At 39.4% G+C, this 15619-nt stretch overlaps 1 protein-coding gene across 6 annotated transcripts in view; it reads left to right on the forward strand.

Moving 5' to 3' along the window:
• The window catches only part of Cblb (Cbl proto-oncogene B), a 181902-nt gene extending 168143 nt beyond the window's left edge, over positions 1 to 13759 (forward strand). For 3 of the 6 annotated variants that reach the window (XM_029470505.2, XM_029470506.2, XM_085832116.1), the window contains one exon: positions 9762 to 13758. In XM_029470505.2, coding sequence (XP_029326365.1) covers positions 9762 to 10021 — 260 coding nt within the window. In that variant the 3' untranslated portion in view covers positions 10022 to 13758. Of the gene's footprint in view, positions 1 to 9761 lie in introns of all 6 variants that reach the window. The other 3 variants (XM_021184357.3, XM_021184356.2, XM_085832117.1) reach the window with 2 other exon arrangements.
• Positions 13760 to 15619: the final 1860 nt, after the last annotated feature.

The raw sequence follows: 15619 nt of genomic DNA on the forward strand, positions 1-15619 counted from the left end.
TTCATATCAGTAACAAACCATGTTACTGTTAATTGTTTACTATGGGTTTTTTATTGTTGCTTTTGTTGCTCCTATTGTTGTGATTCGTTGATTGATTAGTTGGTTGGCTGGTTTGCTGGTTGGCTGGCTGGCTGGTTAGTTGGTTAGTTGCTCTTAGTTTGGGGTTTTTTGTAGTGAAGTGTGGGCCTTTTTTATCTGCATATTAATCCCTTTCCTGAGAGTTCCACTCTCACAACTTACTCAGCTACTATAAAGGCCTGAAGATAGTGTGGCCCTATGCCTTGCTCTTGTGTTTGTTCTTCAAGCCTTTATCCAACTAACCAATCAAGGAACCACAGCAATGCCAGCACTTGGAAGCTGAAGCAGGAACCTTACACCATGTTTAGCAACAGACTGAGCTACACAGTGGCATAGGAAAGCCAAGACCAGTGTGGCCTATGTAGGGAAACCCCATCTCCAAACAAACTATTCAAGTGAGACACAACAGTATTCCTGTATCCCCATTCTCCTTCTGGATGCCCAACGCATAAATATATTGATGGGGACCAGAAAGAAGAGGTGTTAAATGTAATAGTCGCATAATGGGACTCTCTGAATCATTGAGCTGCTTTGAGTATTATCAGCAGTGTAGTTTTCCATAGTGCTGTGTAGGAGATGCAGAATTCTCCATAAAACCTCAAAAGTGTTAACACTTGTATATGACCTGGGAAAGCACAGAAAAGTTTAACCCTTTCAGATTTTGGTCCATGTTGTCTGCCTGTTCACGTAGAGCCACTCAGGGCTTTCAGATCCGTCTGTGTATAGACTGTAGTTTCAAGGAGACTGACAAAGCATGGAAATCAGGGAGGGAAAATATCTGCCTAGCCTCTGGATTAGGTGTTCTCATTTTAAAACCTGACCTAGATACTATGTGCCTTCACAGTCTCTACTTGTCAAAGGCCCTGCTAAATGGCCTAACAAGAATTCTGGTGTGATTGTGAACTCTAAAACCAAGAATGTCTATCATCTTTCAGAGCTACATAAATAAGTGATAGTAGCTTACTCGTCCATGAACTATGAAAAGAACAGTTCTAAAGATTCAGAAACAGTTTTATCAATATAAAATTATGTTCCTTGTTCATCTGTCAAAACATCATGTGCGCAAGTGCATCTGTATAGCTACGTTGCACTTCAAGTGCATTCATTACTCTCAAAGGAAGTATTTCATAGATTTAAAAAAGTGAATGTTGCCATCGATATTTTTACCAAATGATTATGTGATAAAACACATTTATAAAAAAATAAAAATTTCAGTGGCTTATTTTAAAAATCACATACTTCTGGGTTGGGGCAACTTTCCTGCCAGTAATCGACTTACTCTTTATACAAGCACATTACTCACACATAGCTCGTGTCACTAATAGCTATGTGTAAGTTTTATAAAATTTTGATGCCACTTTCTGCCTAATGTATATTGTGCTGCAGTTTGAATTCCTTGAGCATTCCATAATGCCTGTTCTTATATGCAGCATTACCCTCGAAGGAGATTATTCATATCATTAGTAGTTAAAAGGTACTTCAAGGACTTGAAACAATGCTAAGATGTCCGTGACTCACATGAAAGGATTTTATTTCTGAATATACTGACAAATTAAGGAGGTGTTGTTATAAGGGGAATGAGCTGCAGTGCTGTGTCCTTTGTTTATTATTGGCTTAATGGAAAATTGAAGGACTGTTGAACAGATTGTTATATGGGTAATGGTTTTGGAGATTTCAGCTGGAAATCAGAGCTGTAATTCACACAAGGTGTAGAGATGTGTTTAAGTTATTGGTAGCCAGTGATGGGTAGTTTGCCAGTAACACTCGGTTCTGATTCCACGATGGGAATGTCAGTGTCGTTGATTTCTACCAGTTCAGTCGGTAGTGGATGCCACTTGAAAACCTTCACACAGCTCCAGTTTAAAACCTCAGGGCTGGAGTCTTTTTTCACAAAGATCTGAAACAGTCTCGTGTTCTGTATTCTATGTATTCTAAGCACAGTTATGTGAAGACTTTTCATGTGTTCGTGTTTCGCTGAAAACCTTATGTGAACTCACAGTGTCCAGACTAATTCAGCATCACAATGTAAATAGGCTCCAAAATTAATTGACAGTGCATATATTTGAAAACAAGATTGTAATATATTTTAAGATTTTGTTCATTCTTTATTCAGTTTAATTCATATTATTTCTTCTAATTATCAACTATTACAAAACATAAGAAATGTAAGAAAATTATTGGTCAAAGGGTGTTCATGCTTATTCCAAGAATTGTATGCATGTCCTATATTACTGTAAGTCTATATGTAACTATATGTACATGTTATATAATATTTAATTTATTAAACATTCACTATAGGGTAGATAACTGTTTTAGGAGGATAGAAATGAGAATCACATATATCATTTAATATACAAAGTATATTATACACAATTCTTTCTATGTAGATACATAGTTGATATTTTATATAATGTATATGCTGTTATATACTTTAAACATAGCTGTAATATATAAATATAAATAAATGCGTACAACTGCAATAAGTTTAATTTATAGATTAAAGAAAAACAGCATGTTTTACTAATCTGCCAAGGATCCCACACCAAGTGTCAACCCAATAAAATGTAAGTTGATTTTAACAATTTTTATTTTAGTAAGGTATTCAAACATTTATTCTTTTATTGTTAATGAAGTTTGTGTTGTGATTCCCATAGTAGCCAAACCAAAAAAACCCAAGTTAGGACTTAATAAAAAATAACAGCTTTGTGTAACAATGGTTGCTAAAGCATTCGTGGATCTCCTTCCTGGTAAAACAGAGGAAGGGCCCTGAAGGACGAACACTGATCATAGAGTAGTGGAAGGCACCGGAAGCAGGGAACGCCCCAGGACCTCGGCAGCGCCCCTCCCTGGGTTCTTGCTGCTCTCTCATATTAGACGATCCTCAGCATCTCAGTCTTGGTTCTGGAGCAGCTCGCGTCTGTAAAGCAGAGGGAACCTCGTCTGTTTAGCTGTGGTCCTGTGGATCGCACGAGCATGACATACGCATTCAGAAACACAATGTAGTGTAGACAACAGCGGTAAGAAAGGGAATCACTTAGAGCTGTGCCACGGGGGTGTCTCATGGATTCCCAGTTGATTTCGTTCCGTGGTAAGATGTAGGGGTTGGATTTCAATCCTCGCCATGAGATACTTGATTTCCCCAGCACCATGTCCGAGACATCCCTTTCCCCGTTGTGTGATTTTTAGTGACTGTAAGAACTGGCTGGCGGCAGATGTGTAGGTTCTGAATCTCAGTTCCACCAGCCTCCAAGTCTGCCCTGTTGCTGTGGCTCTGTGATGCATCTTGCAGTGTGGTATGCTTTCTGCTCCAGCTTTCTGCTGAGTGTTCAGTGTGGCTTTGGTTCTTTGAGATCCCCGAGCTTTAGTATGGATATTGGGGGAATCACAGATGGATTTGAATCTATAGAATAATTTATAAATTACAGACATTTTATCAGTAGTCTGTTAGTCCATGGATATGGAGAGTTTTCATTTTTGTTTTTCATGTCAGTTTCTTTGATTATTGATTTGTAACTTTAACTGTAGAGCTTTTACTTCCAGGGTTAGGTTCATTCCTGAATGTAGTTTTTGTGGGTTTTATATCATTGGGTTGCTACTAATTCTTGTATGTGAGCTCTGCATTCTGCCACACCATTGAATTAATACTTACTAATGCTGTTTTGGTGGAGTCCTCAGGTTTTGTGTACAAAAATCATGTACGCACAAAAATCAGTCACTTGAAGTGTCAGTTGAACTCCTCCCTTCTTTATTTGTATGGCTTTTGGGTTGTTTCTCGTTGAGATGTTTGGTTTGAAATGTATGGTTGGTTCTGCACTGAGTAACCTGGTGGCAATGGGCAGCTGACCTCAGAGAAAATCCTTGCAGCTTCTCTCCATTCACATTAATGTCATCTAGGGGTTGTACTTAATTCATGCTGTGTTGAGGGGCTTAATCATAGAGACGTGTTAAGTGGTATCAAGTGCTTCTTGTGTATCTGCTGAGATCATATGGTCATATGGTTTCCATATTTTATTGTCAGTATACACATATGTGTATTGATTTCCATATGTTGAACTATCTTAACTCTGAGAATGCAACCAACTTGAATAATGGTGAATAAACTTGAATCCCTGGGATGAAACCAGTGACTTACTAGTGAGTTTGATTCCATGAAACTTTGTTGAGAATATTTGTATCTGTTTTCATCAGAAATATTAATGGTCTATAACTTGTTGTTGTTGCTGCTGCTGCCCCTGCTGCATACTTGTGTGGTTTTGGAAGTTGGATAGTGCTAGCTAGGTTCTCGGAAGGTTTTCACTGTTGATAAATTGCGAAAATTCAATGAAAGGATGGTTAAATATCAGTGGTGAGCCTCCTGGCCGTGAGGGACTTCATTTGTGATTCAATCCCATTGCCACCATTGTTCTTTCCAGATTCTCTGTTCTCCGGGTTTTCCTGTGTGTTAGCCTAAGTTCATAGGAGTCTCTATGTTTCCCTTTCTCTGGCTGCGATCGCAATGCTTCCTTCCCCTTTCTGACCATACCTATTGCTTTCCCAATTAACCTGTCTGGAAGCTTATCCTGGTTAAGTTTCTGAACAACCAGTTAATGGTTTGACTAATCCTTTCCAGCACTTATTTCTGCTTAAATCCTTGTTGTTTCATTCCATAGACTACATTAGGCTTAAGTTTGTTCTTGGTTTCCTAAGTACTGGAGATCACTGGGATATGTATTTACTTAAGGGTTTTGGGAGTCTGTTTGAGTTTTTGGGTTTTATTGTTTGTTTCTTGTTGCTGCTGCTGCTGCTGTTGCTATTGTCTTGTGGGTTTTTGGTTGGTTGGTTTGGGTTTTGGTTTATTTGCTTGATGTCCCTGTTTCTGCACCCACTTCCTGCCCACTCATGCCCCGGTGAATATACTCACAGCCTGTGTTTATACCTTTGGATGCCCCTTGTTACATATCACACGTTTTCTCTCTTGTGTTTCCATTTTTATTAGTGTTGAGAAATTTTAGAATGCTCCCAGATTTCTTCATGACCCACTTGCTTGTTAAAAAGAATCTTCGGTTTCTATGAATTTTTACAATTTTCAGAATCTTTTTGTTGAGTCATATGTTATTCCATTTTGATCAGAAAGAATAGAGGGTACCACTTCAGTTATTTTCAATTTGTTGACTTAACATGGACCATTCTAGAGAAAGTTTCAGGTTCCGATGAAATGTCTGTCCTGCAGCTGTTGGATAAAGCATATTCCGTAGGTGTTATTTAAACTCATTTATCCCTTTCAGAGTTTAGCTCTGGTGTTTGCTCATATCTGTATCTGGATGATCTTGACAGATGCAGGATGTTGACATCTTGTCGCCATCACTATATTGAAGGCTGTCTGGCCTTCTATATCCAATGACTTTGTTATATAAAAACAAACAGTATTCTGATGATAAGTTCATATAGATCCAGTCATACTGCTTGTTAATTGGCTTTTTTATTTAATAAGGTGACTTTCTTTGTCTCCTTGGGTTTATTTTTAGATGTAAATGTAGCGGGTCCTGTCTGTCTTAAGCTTCTGTTTAAAACATCCATCGTAAACCATCCTTTACTCTCAGCCTGTTTGTGTACTTACTAATGAAGTGAGTTTGTGTTTGCGTGACTCTGGAGAGTGAGAGAAGGAACGAATGACAGACACACAGACATACACACAAAAGCTAGGATCAGGTGGCCTGAGACTCTACATGTATTTATAGAGATTGGAAGGAGGGTTTTTAAAGACAGACAGACAAGGAAGCAGGGTTATTATATAAAACTATAAAACTGAACAAGGAGTTGATATAGCTAATGTTCATACGAGCAGTTTCTGTAGGGGAACAGTTCTCACACTGTTAACATCTGGAGAGAGACAGCTATGGTGAACATTTGATGCGCATACTGTCAACATTCACATTCAGACCCAAGGAAAGCTTTTCCATCCCTTAGGATCTCTAGGGCTACTCCTGTAGGGCTGAGTCCTTGACCTCGCTTTTCCCAAATCAAACAATACACATTTACAGAGGGCTTCACTTGCTCCCTGCAGTCTTAGGAGACCTGTTATTGGAAATTGTTTTACTCTCGTGTGTGTGTGTGTGTGTGTGTGTGTGTGTCTTGGACTTTATCCTTTTTTGCTCGTTCACTGTGCTCGCTCCATTGTTCTGTAGTGTATTTCCTCTTCAGTGGGGTTTCCTATTTCACAGGCTTTCATGGTGGTGATTACATTTCATTCACTTCAGACTATAGGAATTCTTATACCTATTTGGAAGCCGTCTATGGTAGTCAGACAATTTCTCACTGGATAGCTGTCTTGGAAGGACTTGGTTCCCTGGATGGATATTGTCATCATGGAAAGCATTGCTTTCTTTCAAGAATCTGAATATATCCCTTAATGCTTTCCTGGCCTATAAAATGTCTGCTCAAGCATTCACTGTTACTCTGATACAGTTCCTTTGTTTGACTTTGATCTTTCCAGTGGGAGATTTAAAGTTGTTTCTTTGTGTTCTATAGTTTGGACAGTTTAATTGTAATAAGTTCTGTGATGATCTTTTCTGGTCATGTTGATTGGGATGCTGCATTTGTCCTCTACCCAAATGTTTGTAACTGTTCTAAGGTCATGAAATCCTCTGCTGTTATTCCTAGGTTATCAATGAGCTTTTTTGCCCCTGATGAAATTTTTCTCGTTGCCTTCGGTTATTCCAAAATGTCGGTTTGGGCTTTTCCGTTTTGGTTTTGTTTCCATGTTTGTTTCTCATTTACTAGCATGCCAGAGATCTTGAGTGCTTTATGTTTGTGTTGGGAGCACAAAAAGGGTGCTTCCCAGGACACATCTGTGAGCCCATGCCTCTGCCCCTCGATGCTGTGAGCTGCAGACCTCTCCATTCTGAACTCCTCATGTCTAAAATGTGCTTGGTTCATTCTCCTTTGGAGTCTCACTTTACATTTCTTATTCTTTTTGCCCACACTGACTTCCTCATTTCACTCACCTGGTGCTTTATTTATTTATTTATTTATTTATTTATTTATTTATTTATTTATTTATTTATTTATTTATTTTGAGCTCTCATTTTTTCCCTATTCATTCTTTTTAAATTATTTTGTTTTGTCAAGCATTTTATCTGTGTCTCTTTCTTTGAAATTTGTTGCTGAAGTTAGCTTTTCCTAGAGGCAACATGCTACCTTTTTTGTTTCTCAAATTTTTGTGCTCCTATTTTGAAACTTGCACCTCTGGTTAATTAGTTATTCCTACTTTTATGTGGTAGTCTTATTAGAGGTAGGGCCTTTGAGTTTGCCCTATCCCCAGTGCCTTTCAGCTCGTGTTGTATTTATACAGGTCAAAAGTATTGGAGATTTTATGGGTACAGCTTTCCTTTTATATATAAAAGACACTGCCTCACAGCAAGTGTCCTGGTCCTCTCCCTCTTACAATCTTTCTATGTTCCTCTTCCTCAATCAATGTTCCCTGAACCTTAGGCACTTGTTTAATATACAGCGCTGGTTTTGCATCTAGCTGGTCACCAACTCTCCTTTCTTAGATTCTTATGCAGTTGGGATTAGTGAGATTGGGCACTGTATATGTATTGTCAAAATCAGGTATACCTGTTGTCTGTGCATCCCACAGGAACGGAGACTCACTAGCCCTTTGCCGGGTAAGGCAGAATGGGCAGCAGACAGTGTGAGGAGCTCACTGCATAAATACTCCCGAAATTGAAATGGTGGTCCTTGCTGTGGCTTGGGGTGGGGGTGGAATCAGCACAGACAAGTAGAGGGCCTGGATGCTGCACAGGGATATGTAGTTTAATTACAAAGGAAAAACTAATAAATCTGTATTACTTTGACAAGACACAGAAAGCATAAATTCTTTATACAACTGAAATATATATTATCTACAACTACACTATTTATAAATGGGAATTTTTCTGTAAGACAAGAAAAATTAAAGTAGGAGTATTATCCAGTTTGATGGAGAAACAAAGAGAGGTTTTTATTTATGTGTGTTGAATTGATCCTCCCATATCTGTTATGGGATGTTTCTTTTACAAGCTACCATCTCATGCAAAAGTGCTGTACTTGGTCAAAAATGACCATAAGAGGTAATGTGGCTGGTAATTTTTATGATTTGATTTTTAGTTGAAATTCCAGCTTGCACTATTATCTGAAGCTATTAGGGGCGTTGACAGGGCCAGGAAGAACAGGAAGAGGTGGGGACCTGTTCAAGGCCTTCACTTCACAACTCACTCTATTGTGTCTTTGTTTTTTATTATAATAAAAATGTTCAAAAAGTATCATTGTCTATGTATGGCTCTGCTGCTTCCAAACTCTGCACTTCTAAAACACACACATATGTAGATATGCAGGTAAACATGATCTGTGTGGTAGCTGTCCCATTCCGTGGGAATTTGTATGGTAACTTATAATTAATTTTCTTTGTTCTCAAGAGTCCTGTATGGTCATGGGTACCAGTGCTATTGGGTTCACTTTATGAAGCTATTCTCCGGGATGGAACAATGGTTCCGTAGATGTGCTTTTTGTACAGCTTAAAGGGACTGAGTTTGGATCCCCAGAATGCATTTGAAGCCAGATATATTAGAAGGCATCTATAGTCTCAGCCGCCTACAGTGAACTGGGAGTAAGAAACAGGAGACTCTCCAGAGTCTTGTAGGCCATCCAGCCTGATGGATGCAGCAGAACAAGAGACGCTGCCTGAACAAGGTGGAAAGCAAGGTCTGATCCACAGTTGTCTTATGGCCATCACATGTGGGTCATGGCAAGTGTGGACCCACTCTCACTCTCACACACAAATATAGACACATCTACACCTACTGCTGCACACATTTAAAAGAATGAATTACCTTCAGGGTCCTGCATCATAAACCAGTCTCCTGCTGATGCTTTTTTTTTCTGTTTGCCTTTTCTTGGACAAAAGTGCCTGCATCAGAATCTAAAGTGTTTGCTTGAGCAAAGCCACATTGAATTTGCTCAACCTGTTGACTGACAGAGTCAGACCATCTGCTGGTTTTGTTTCCCTTTTCCTTGGTATAAATGAAGTGCAGCAGATTAACTTGGAAAACCAGGGAGGAGGAAATCCTACACTGAATTTCTTGGAATAGCTCCTAGACCAGAGCATGAGTAGGACAGAGGTCATTTGGGGACTATTCTGCACTTTTAAAATTTTGTCATTGGGATGCTTATCCCTCTGGTAGGAACTTCTCAACTCCCTCCTCTTCTTCCTCTTCTTCCTCCTTCTCCTCCTTCTTCCTCTTTCCTCTTCCTCCTCTTCCTCCTCCTCTTCTTCTTCCTCCTTCTTCCAGGAGCCACAGTCAGTGCCACAGTTGAGAAAGATATAATATGTGACTAATCCAATCTTGTCACTTTTACTCTGTACTTCAACTGTTATTGCAGTAGTTTTTTGTTTTGTTTTGTTTGTTTGTTTGTTTGTTTGTTTTAAAGCAACTCTTTTCTGGCCTAAAAAGTAAAATATGGAATCAGAAAATAAGTATTACATTCTCCCCCTACATCCTAATTTTTAAAATGAAATACCATTTTCCATTCTACAATAAGCTAGCTAACAAATAAAAAGAGTTGGAGAGAAAATACATAAAATAATGATGTAACAATATTATCTTCTGTAGTGTTCATTTTTATTTCACTGTTTCAATGGTATCTGTCTTTGACAATCTCCACAGATGGTTCGCAAGCACCAGCTAGACCCCCCAAACCACGACCCCGAAGGACTGCACCAGAAATTCATCACAGAAAGCCCCATGGGCCCGAAGCGGCGTTGGAAAATGTCGATGCAAAAATTGCAAAACTCATGGGAGAGGGGTATGCCTTTGAAGAGGTGAAGAGAGCCTTAGAGATTGCCCAGAATAACGTGGAAGTGGCCAGGAGCATACTTCGAGAATTTGCCTTCCCCCCTCCTGTCTCCCCACGTCTGAATCTATAGCAGCCAGAACTGCAACCACCAAAGGGCAGTTAACAAATATTCCAGGAGTATGGGACAGAAGGACTGAGATGGAATGCAGGAGCCACGGTGTCCTTCCGTGTGGCTTCCCCAGAAGGCAGCCTGGAGTCCAGCTTCTCTGGTTCCACAGCTCTCTTAGGATGCCCACACTGAAGCTTCTGTGTTTGTGCTAGCCATACTTTGAAATCAGGGTTGAACTGATAAAATAATTTAAAGACGTTTACTCCCCCTTGAACTTTGAATCTGTGAAATGCTTTTCCTTGTTTACACGTTGGCAGAATTGCAGTTTGTCTCTGTTTTTGATCCCTGTACTGTGTTCCTGACAGGCCCTTTGCAGAGTTGCTCAGGTCTGCTGTAAGTTTCTCCATGCCTGCCCTGGTGCCCACATCAGCAGCTAAACCATCTCTTTGTGTTGCTCTCTATCCGGTCCCCATCTCATGTCCCCAGGTCCAGTTCCATTTCTCCCATTCACACGGCACGCTAGTCTGAAGGTCCTGATTTTTCAGTGTTTCAAACTAATGCAGAAAGAAAAAGGAAAATGTGTGTGGTCTTGTCTTCACTACTGAGTCTTTTCTTTGGGAACCATCACTGTTGAGAGGTGGGGGAAAACCTGAATGTAAAAAGCATTTATTTGTCAATAAACTGCCTTTTGTAAGGGGTTTTTATATACTATAAAAGAGCTTCTCTTGTTAGTTTAAGTTCTGTGACCTTTAGGTTCCCAAACTCTCCCTCTCATCCACCCAGGAGTGTCATAATGCTGTAAAAGTGACTGCTGCAGATGCAGGGAAAACAGGCTTGCAGGAGACTGCTTATACTCCAGTACCATAATGAGATGCCCTGATATTTATGCCTGCATCACTTTCAGGAGAGATGGAAAAGGGAACCACCGTCTGGAAATATGTTAATATGCCTTTAGATAAGGTCATGGACATACATGCCTTTCCCAAGTGGAATAGAGCACATTTTCTATTTTATGATGTCACCCTGGCTCTTCACAGTGTGGGAGCCCCCTAAGGCACTGACGACTGTTATGTATCACTGCAACTGCAGGCCTTGCAAGTTACTAAACTCTTAGTACCCTTTCTCCACTCATGGTAGGAGTCCTGTTTACTCTGTGGGTTTTGTTGTTGACTGCTCTGTGTTGCCCCCATCCAGGCAGATGAAACTGTGGTTACTTCTAATCTATGGATATCTTTTGACCATCTGTAATGTGCTTTGCACTCTTGTGGCCTTTGAAAGCACAAACTCTCACACATGGACTCCATCATATTATTTGTATAGATGCGTTTGGTGGTAAATGTCTCCAGTCTGATGGATGAAGCTTCAAAGATTGGTGTAAGGACGTTAGACCTCTGTGGCAATTTCAGGTTGTTGGGTTGGGTTGGAGTTTTTGTTTGTTTGTTTTTTTGTTTTTGTTTTGTTTTGTATCCCTAATAGTAGGGGGGGAGAATAAAAACTATCTCTGTGCAAAAATGCTTGAACCACATTTTGATAGTTTCTAAACATTGATTTAGGCTTAGGCTTGTGTGGATGTTTCTTACCATTCGTTACTCCACACCTAGTCTCACATACATAAATGGCTTGGATAACCATTTATCCTGACAAATGACAAGATAGTACATCAGACAGATCCAATGGAGCTGCCATTGTACAAGACTCATGGACAAAGCTGTGTTTGTCCAGGAAGGGAACCCAGCACATTCTTTTACAGTTTGGCTTTCATGGAATGAGACAGGATGTGAGGACTCGTAGTCTGCGTATTTTAGGTTTGTTTGGATGGTCCTATGTTGCTTCTGCTACCAGAGGTGTATTTTTTTTAATGTTTTCCAATCCTATACCTGGGAGGAGGTATGAATACAGGTTTTTTTTTTAATACTTTCTACAATTGGCTGTTTGTTGTTTTCTTATCTGCTCTTACGTTCTGTACTTGTTTTATAAGTTCTGATGTCATACTGTACAGTGCTGTGTATGTTGGGCTTCACGTAGCTTGCCAGCAATCAGCATAGCCTAAAACCTAGAGTTGCCCCTTTGTTGTCCTTACACTGTTAAAACACCATTAAAGGAGGAGGGGGTAGGTTTACAACAGGAACACTGGGACCCACAGCATATTCGCCTACACTCTCAGAAAGTACTAGAGATTTTCCTCCAGAATTTAAAAGCAAAGGGTGTGCTGACACAGTTTATTGGAACCTGAAGTTTTGGCAGGGTAGGGAAGTGTAAATAATTTTCTGGATTTTTCCAAGATCCCTACTGCAGCCATTCAGTAGCCACTGTTGGTTTTCTCATCAAGGACAGTGAATCTTAGGAGTCATATGTAAGACAAAGCAAAGAGAAAATGGGAAAACTCACAAAATTTATTAGAAAAAAATGTTGAAATTATTTTTCATTTTGAAAGGGACTACTACTTAATAGTTGCTAACTAACACAATGCTCCACACTTTGTTCCCTCTGATCCAGAAATTGAGGTGCTCCCCCTCCCATACTCAAGATCTGATAATAGAATTACCCTTAATCCAATATCTTATATAGTCTACACAATTAAAACAAACCATGGCTAATTGTAACCCCTACCTGGGATCAATCTCCAATGATATCCAAGTCATTGTTTTTCTAGAACTGGGGAGTTATTTTTTTCCTTTTCCTTTTATCCTCCCCACCCCCAAGATATATATCACAGCCAAATTTTCTGGAAACAAATGCTGGAATTTTGATGCTTAACTTATCTTGATCCCACAATTCCAGTAGATAACCCTTTTCCACGTTCTCCCTCCCCACAGGACAACAGAGCCCTCACTACAACCTTCAGAGGTCTGTTTGCTAACTCAGTATTTCACACAACCAGGACACATGCAGAGCTCTTCATAATGTGAACTTGCTAATTGTTCAGTTCCAGAAGCATTTCCTGCAGTTTGAACGTGACTTTGCCTCTCCAATTTTCAACTTGAAGCCTTAGTTTGCACTGAATTGTCTCATCTGGTTTTAAAATGTCTCAAATGGACTGATTTGGAATCAAAATGTGGTATATTTTAAATATTGATGCAGGTACTTTCTGTAAGCCTGAAATGTTGAGCTTCGAAGGAGACTTTCTGGAAAAAGACAGCAATAGAAAGTTTTCTTCTCAGTTCCTATTTTTATTGTTTTGAAATGCAGTTTTTACGACTTGTCTAACGTGGCAAAATAGCTATGTGTTCAATTAATTTATATTTTATTCATTCTTTTTTCAATTCTAGATATGTAACCTCAAGTACTTTATCTGTCCTTTTAAGGTATTTTATAAAATGAATGTTAACAAACGCCTTTTGTATGTTATTTTTCAAGTGAGCACAAGTAGTTCTTTGAAAGCATATTTCTGATGTTATTTTTCCATAGGATATGAAAATGGCACTAGAAAGCTACCTGAGCAGACATATCCACCTTACAAAAGGGCTTAGACACCAGGTGCCAAACCCACGTAATTTAAGACGATCTAAACTCAGTCATGTCAGAGACCTAAACGTCAGTATTTAAGATTACAGGTAATGAGGGCCCTTATTAATGAAAAGGCTGCTTTGGAGAGGATTACACTAGATAATGAATGGGCATTTTCTGACTAATATTAACATCTGTTCTTTAAATCTTTGCATTTGTAATCATTGGATATGGCCAGGGATTTAAAGTGGGAAGAGCAACCGTCTAGAGAATAGAGATTTGATAAGAGTGTGTAAAAATTCTTAATGAGTAAATGCAAGGGCCAATACATCATCAGGGGCAGCTGCCATTATGAGATACCCTATTCAGGGAACTCGGTCTATATCACAAATCAGAGAAAGTTGTTCTAAATAATAAATTGAACATGCAAAATCCCATATACTATAATACTCAAATCCCCTGAATTCACACACTTTGATGAGAGTCACATCAGTAACTCCACACAAATAAATACTGTATGTTACCACTTTATAATTCCATTGTACATGCCCTTATGATGTCTGTTGTTGGCTATTCATTGTCTGTATGCCTCTTTATTCTCTCCTGGATGCAGAGGTAGCCCCTCTGTTTCTGCTTAGCTTGCAGTTGCCCATAAATGTCCTTGTCTGTGCTTACCAGTCCTTTCTAATATTTGTCTCCTTCCGTTTTGCTAGCTCTGCTAATTCATCCAAGTACAGCCTAGGTATTGACCCTGTGAAGCATGCCCTGCCTTCGTCTATGGGCTGACTTGAACATGCCCCTTTTATGTATCGTACAACACCAATATTATGATCAACCATGAGGTTAAATTTACCTCACATTTAAAGAAGTATAGTTGCTTTATAGCAAATACCATCCAACTTAGTAAAGGGTTTCCAGTAGGTGAGCAACAGTCCTGAAATGCACTTGTTGCCATCATGGTAAAAAGACATTTCTTCCTTTTATTCTTATTTTTTCACTAAGGACTACAGCATGAACAAGTCTACTAACATGATTATGCAAGCTGCCTTAATTTTCTTTCACTAGACAAAGAGCAAAAAAAAAAATTATTTAAAAGGTATTTTTAAAAAATCACAAAACACTAAGAGATTGAAAAACATTCTGACATACTGGGATTCCTTCTGTGTTTGATCAAAGCAAAACAAAACTAGAAGGGAGCCAGCAAGTATTTGCCAAGTATTACCACTATTGAAGGACAAGTCTTGATCATAGTCCCTTGGAGCAGATGGACTTGTAAAGGCTTTGAACCATCTTTTATGATGTGTGTCAGTGAACAAAACTGAACAGCTTCCTGACAAACATACATGTGAGCTTAGTGTCCACATTTGAAGACTTACCACATAGAAATTTTGAAATATCAAAGTCACGCTCCAGTAGCACATATGAAGGGGACGGAATACCCCCCCCCCTTTGTGAAACTCTTCTTGACTTTTTCTCAAACCCAAAGAAACAGAAGCACAAAAGTAACGAGGGGGAGTGAGAGAAAGAGGTAGATCTTCACGTTCATGTCCTGAGGTGGAATAGTGGGCAGCATTGCAGAAGAGTGGTGAGCCTATATTGAATTAAAAGGTAGATGACTAAATGATGAACCATAGAATCAAAATCAGTGACTGGAGAACAGATGAACATTATCCACCATGCTGGTACTCTTTTCAAGTGCAATGTATACCATAAATACTGGGCACCTTGTCTCACATGGGCATCGGAGATAGTCATTTCTTACAAGAGTTACCCAAAAAGAGGCTTGCCCAAAAGATGCTATGATCTGGGAAGGTTCATTTGATTTCTCTGGATATATTTTTCTCTGACAGTGCCAGTTGTCTCCAGCCCTTGAGAGCAAATCCTAGTTGATCCCTACTACTCCCTTAGGGAACAAGGCAAGTCCCTCATCCCTTGTCAGGCAGCAGGGCAGGGTCCAGGACATCCCATTTCTCTCTTTGTTGAAGTCATTTCTTCTCCTGGAGTGAACTCTCCCTGCTTTCGTGATTAGCTTATTTATGAAATAAATATCGAGACCATGAAGTAAAACAGCTGGCAGCAACTTATCCAAAACATCAATGATCACCCTGCAATTACTCTCAAACAGAACCTGCCACCCTAAAGAACCATTTCAATGGGTGATGCAAGGTATTT

Source organism: Mus caroli, unplaced genomic scaffold, assembly GCF_978045245.1.
Source record: "Mus caroli unplaced genomic scaffold, Mus_caroli_1 scaffold_17, whole genome shotgun sequence".
NCBI classification, from domain to species: domain Eukaryota; kingdom Metazoa; phylum Chordata; class Mammalia; order Rodentia; family Muridae; genus Mus; species Mus caroli.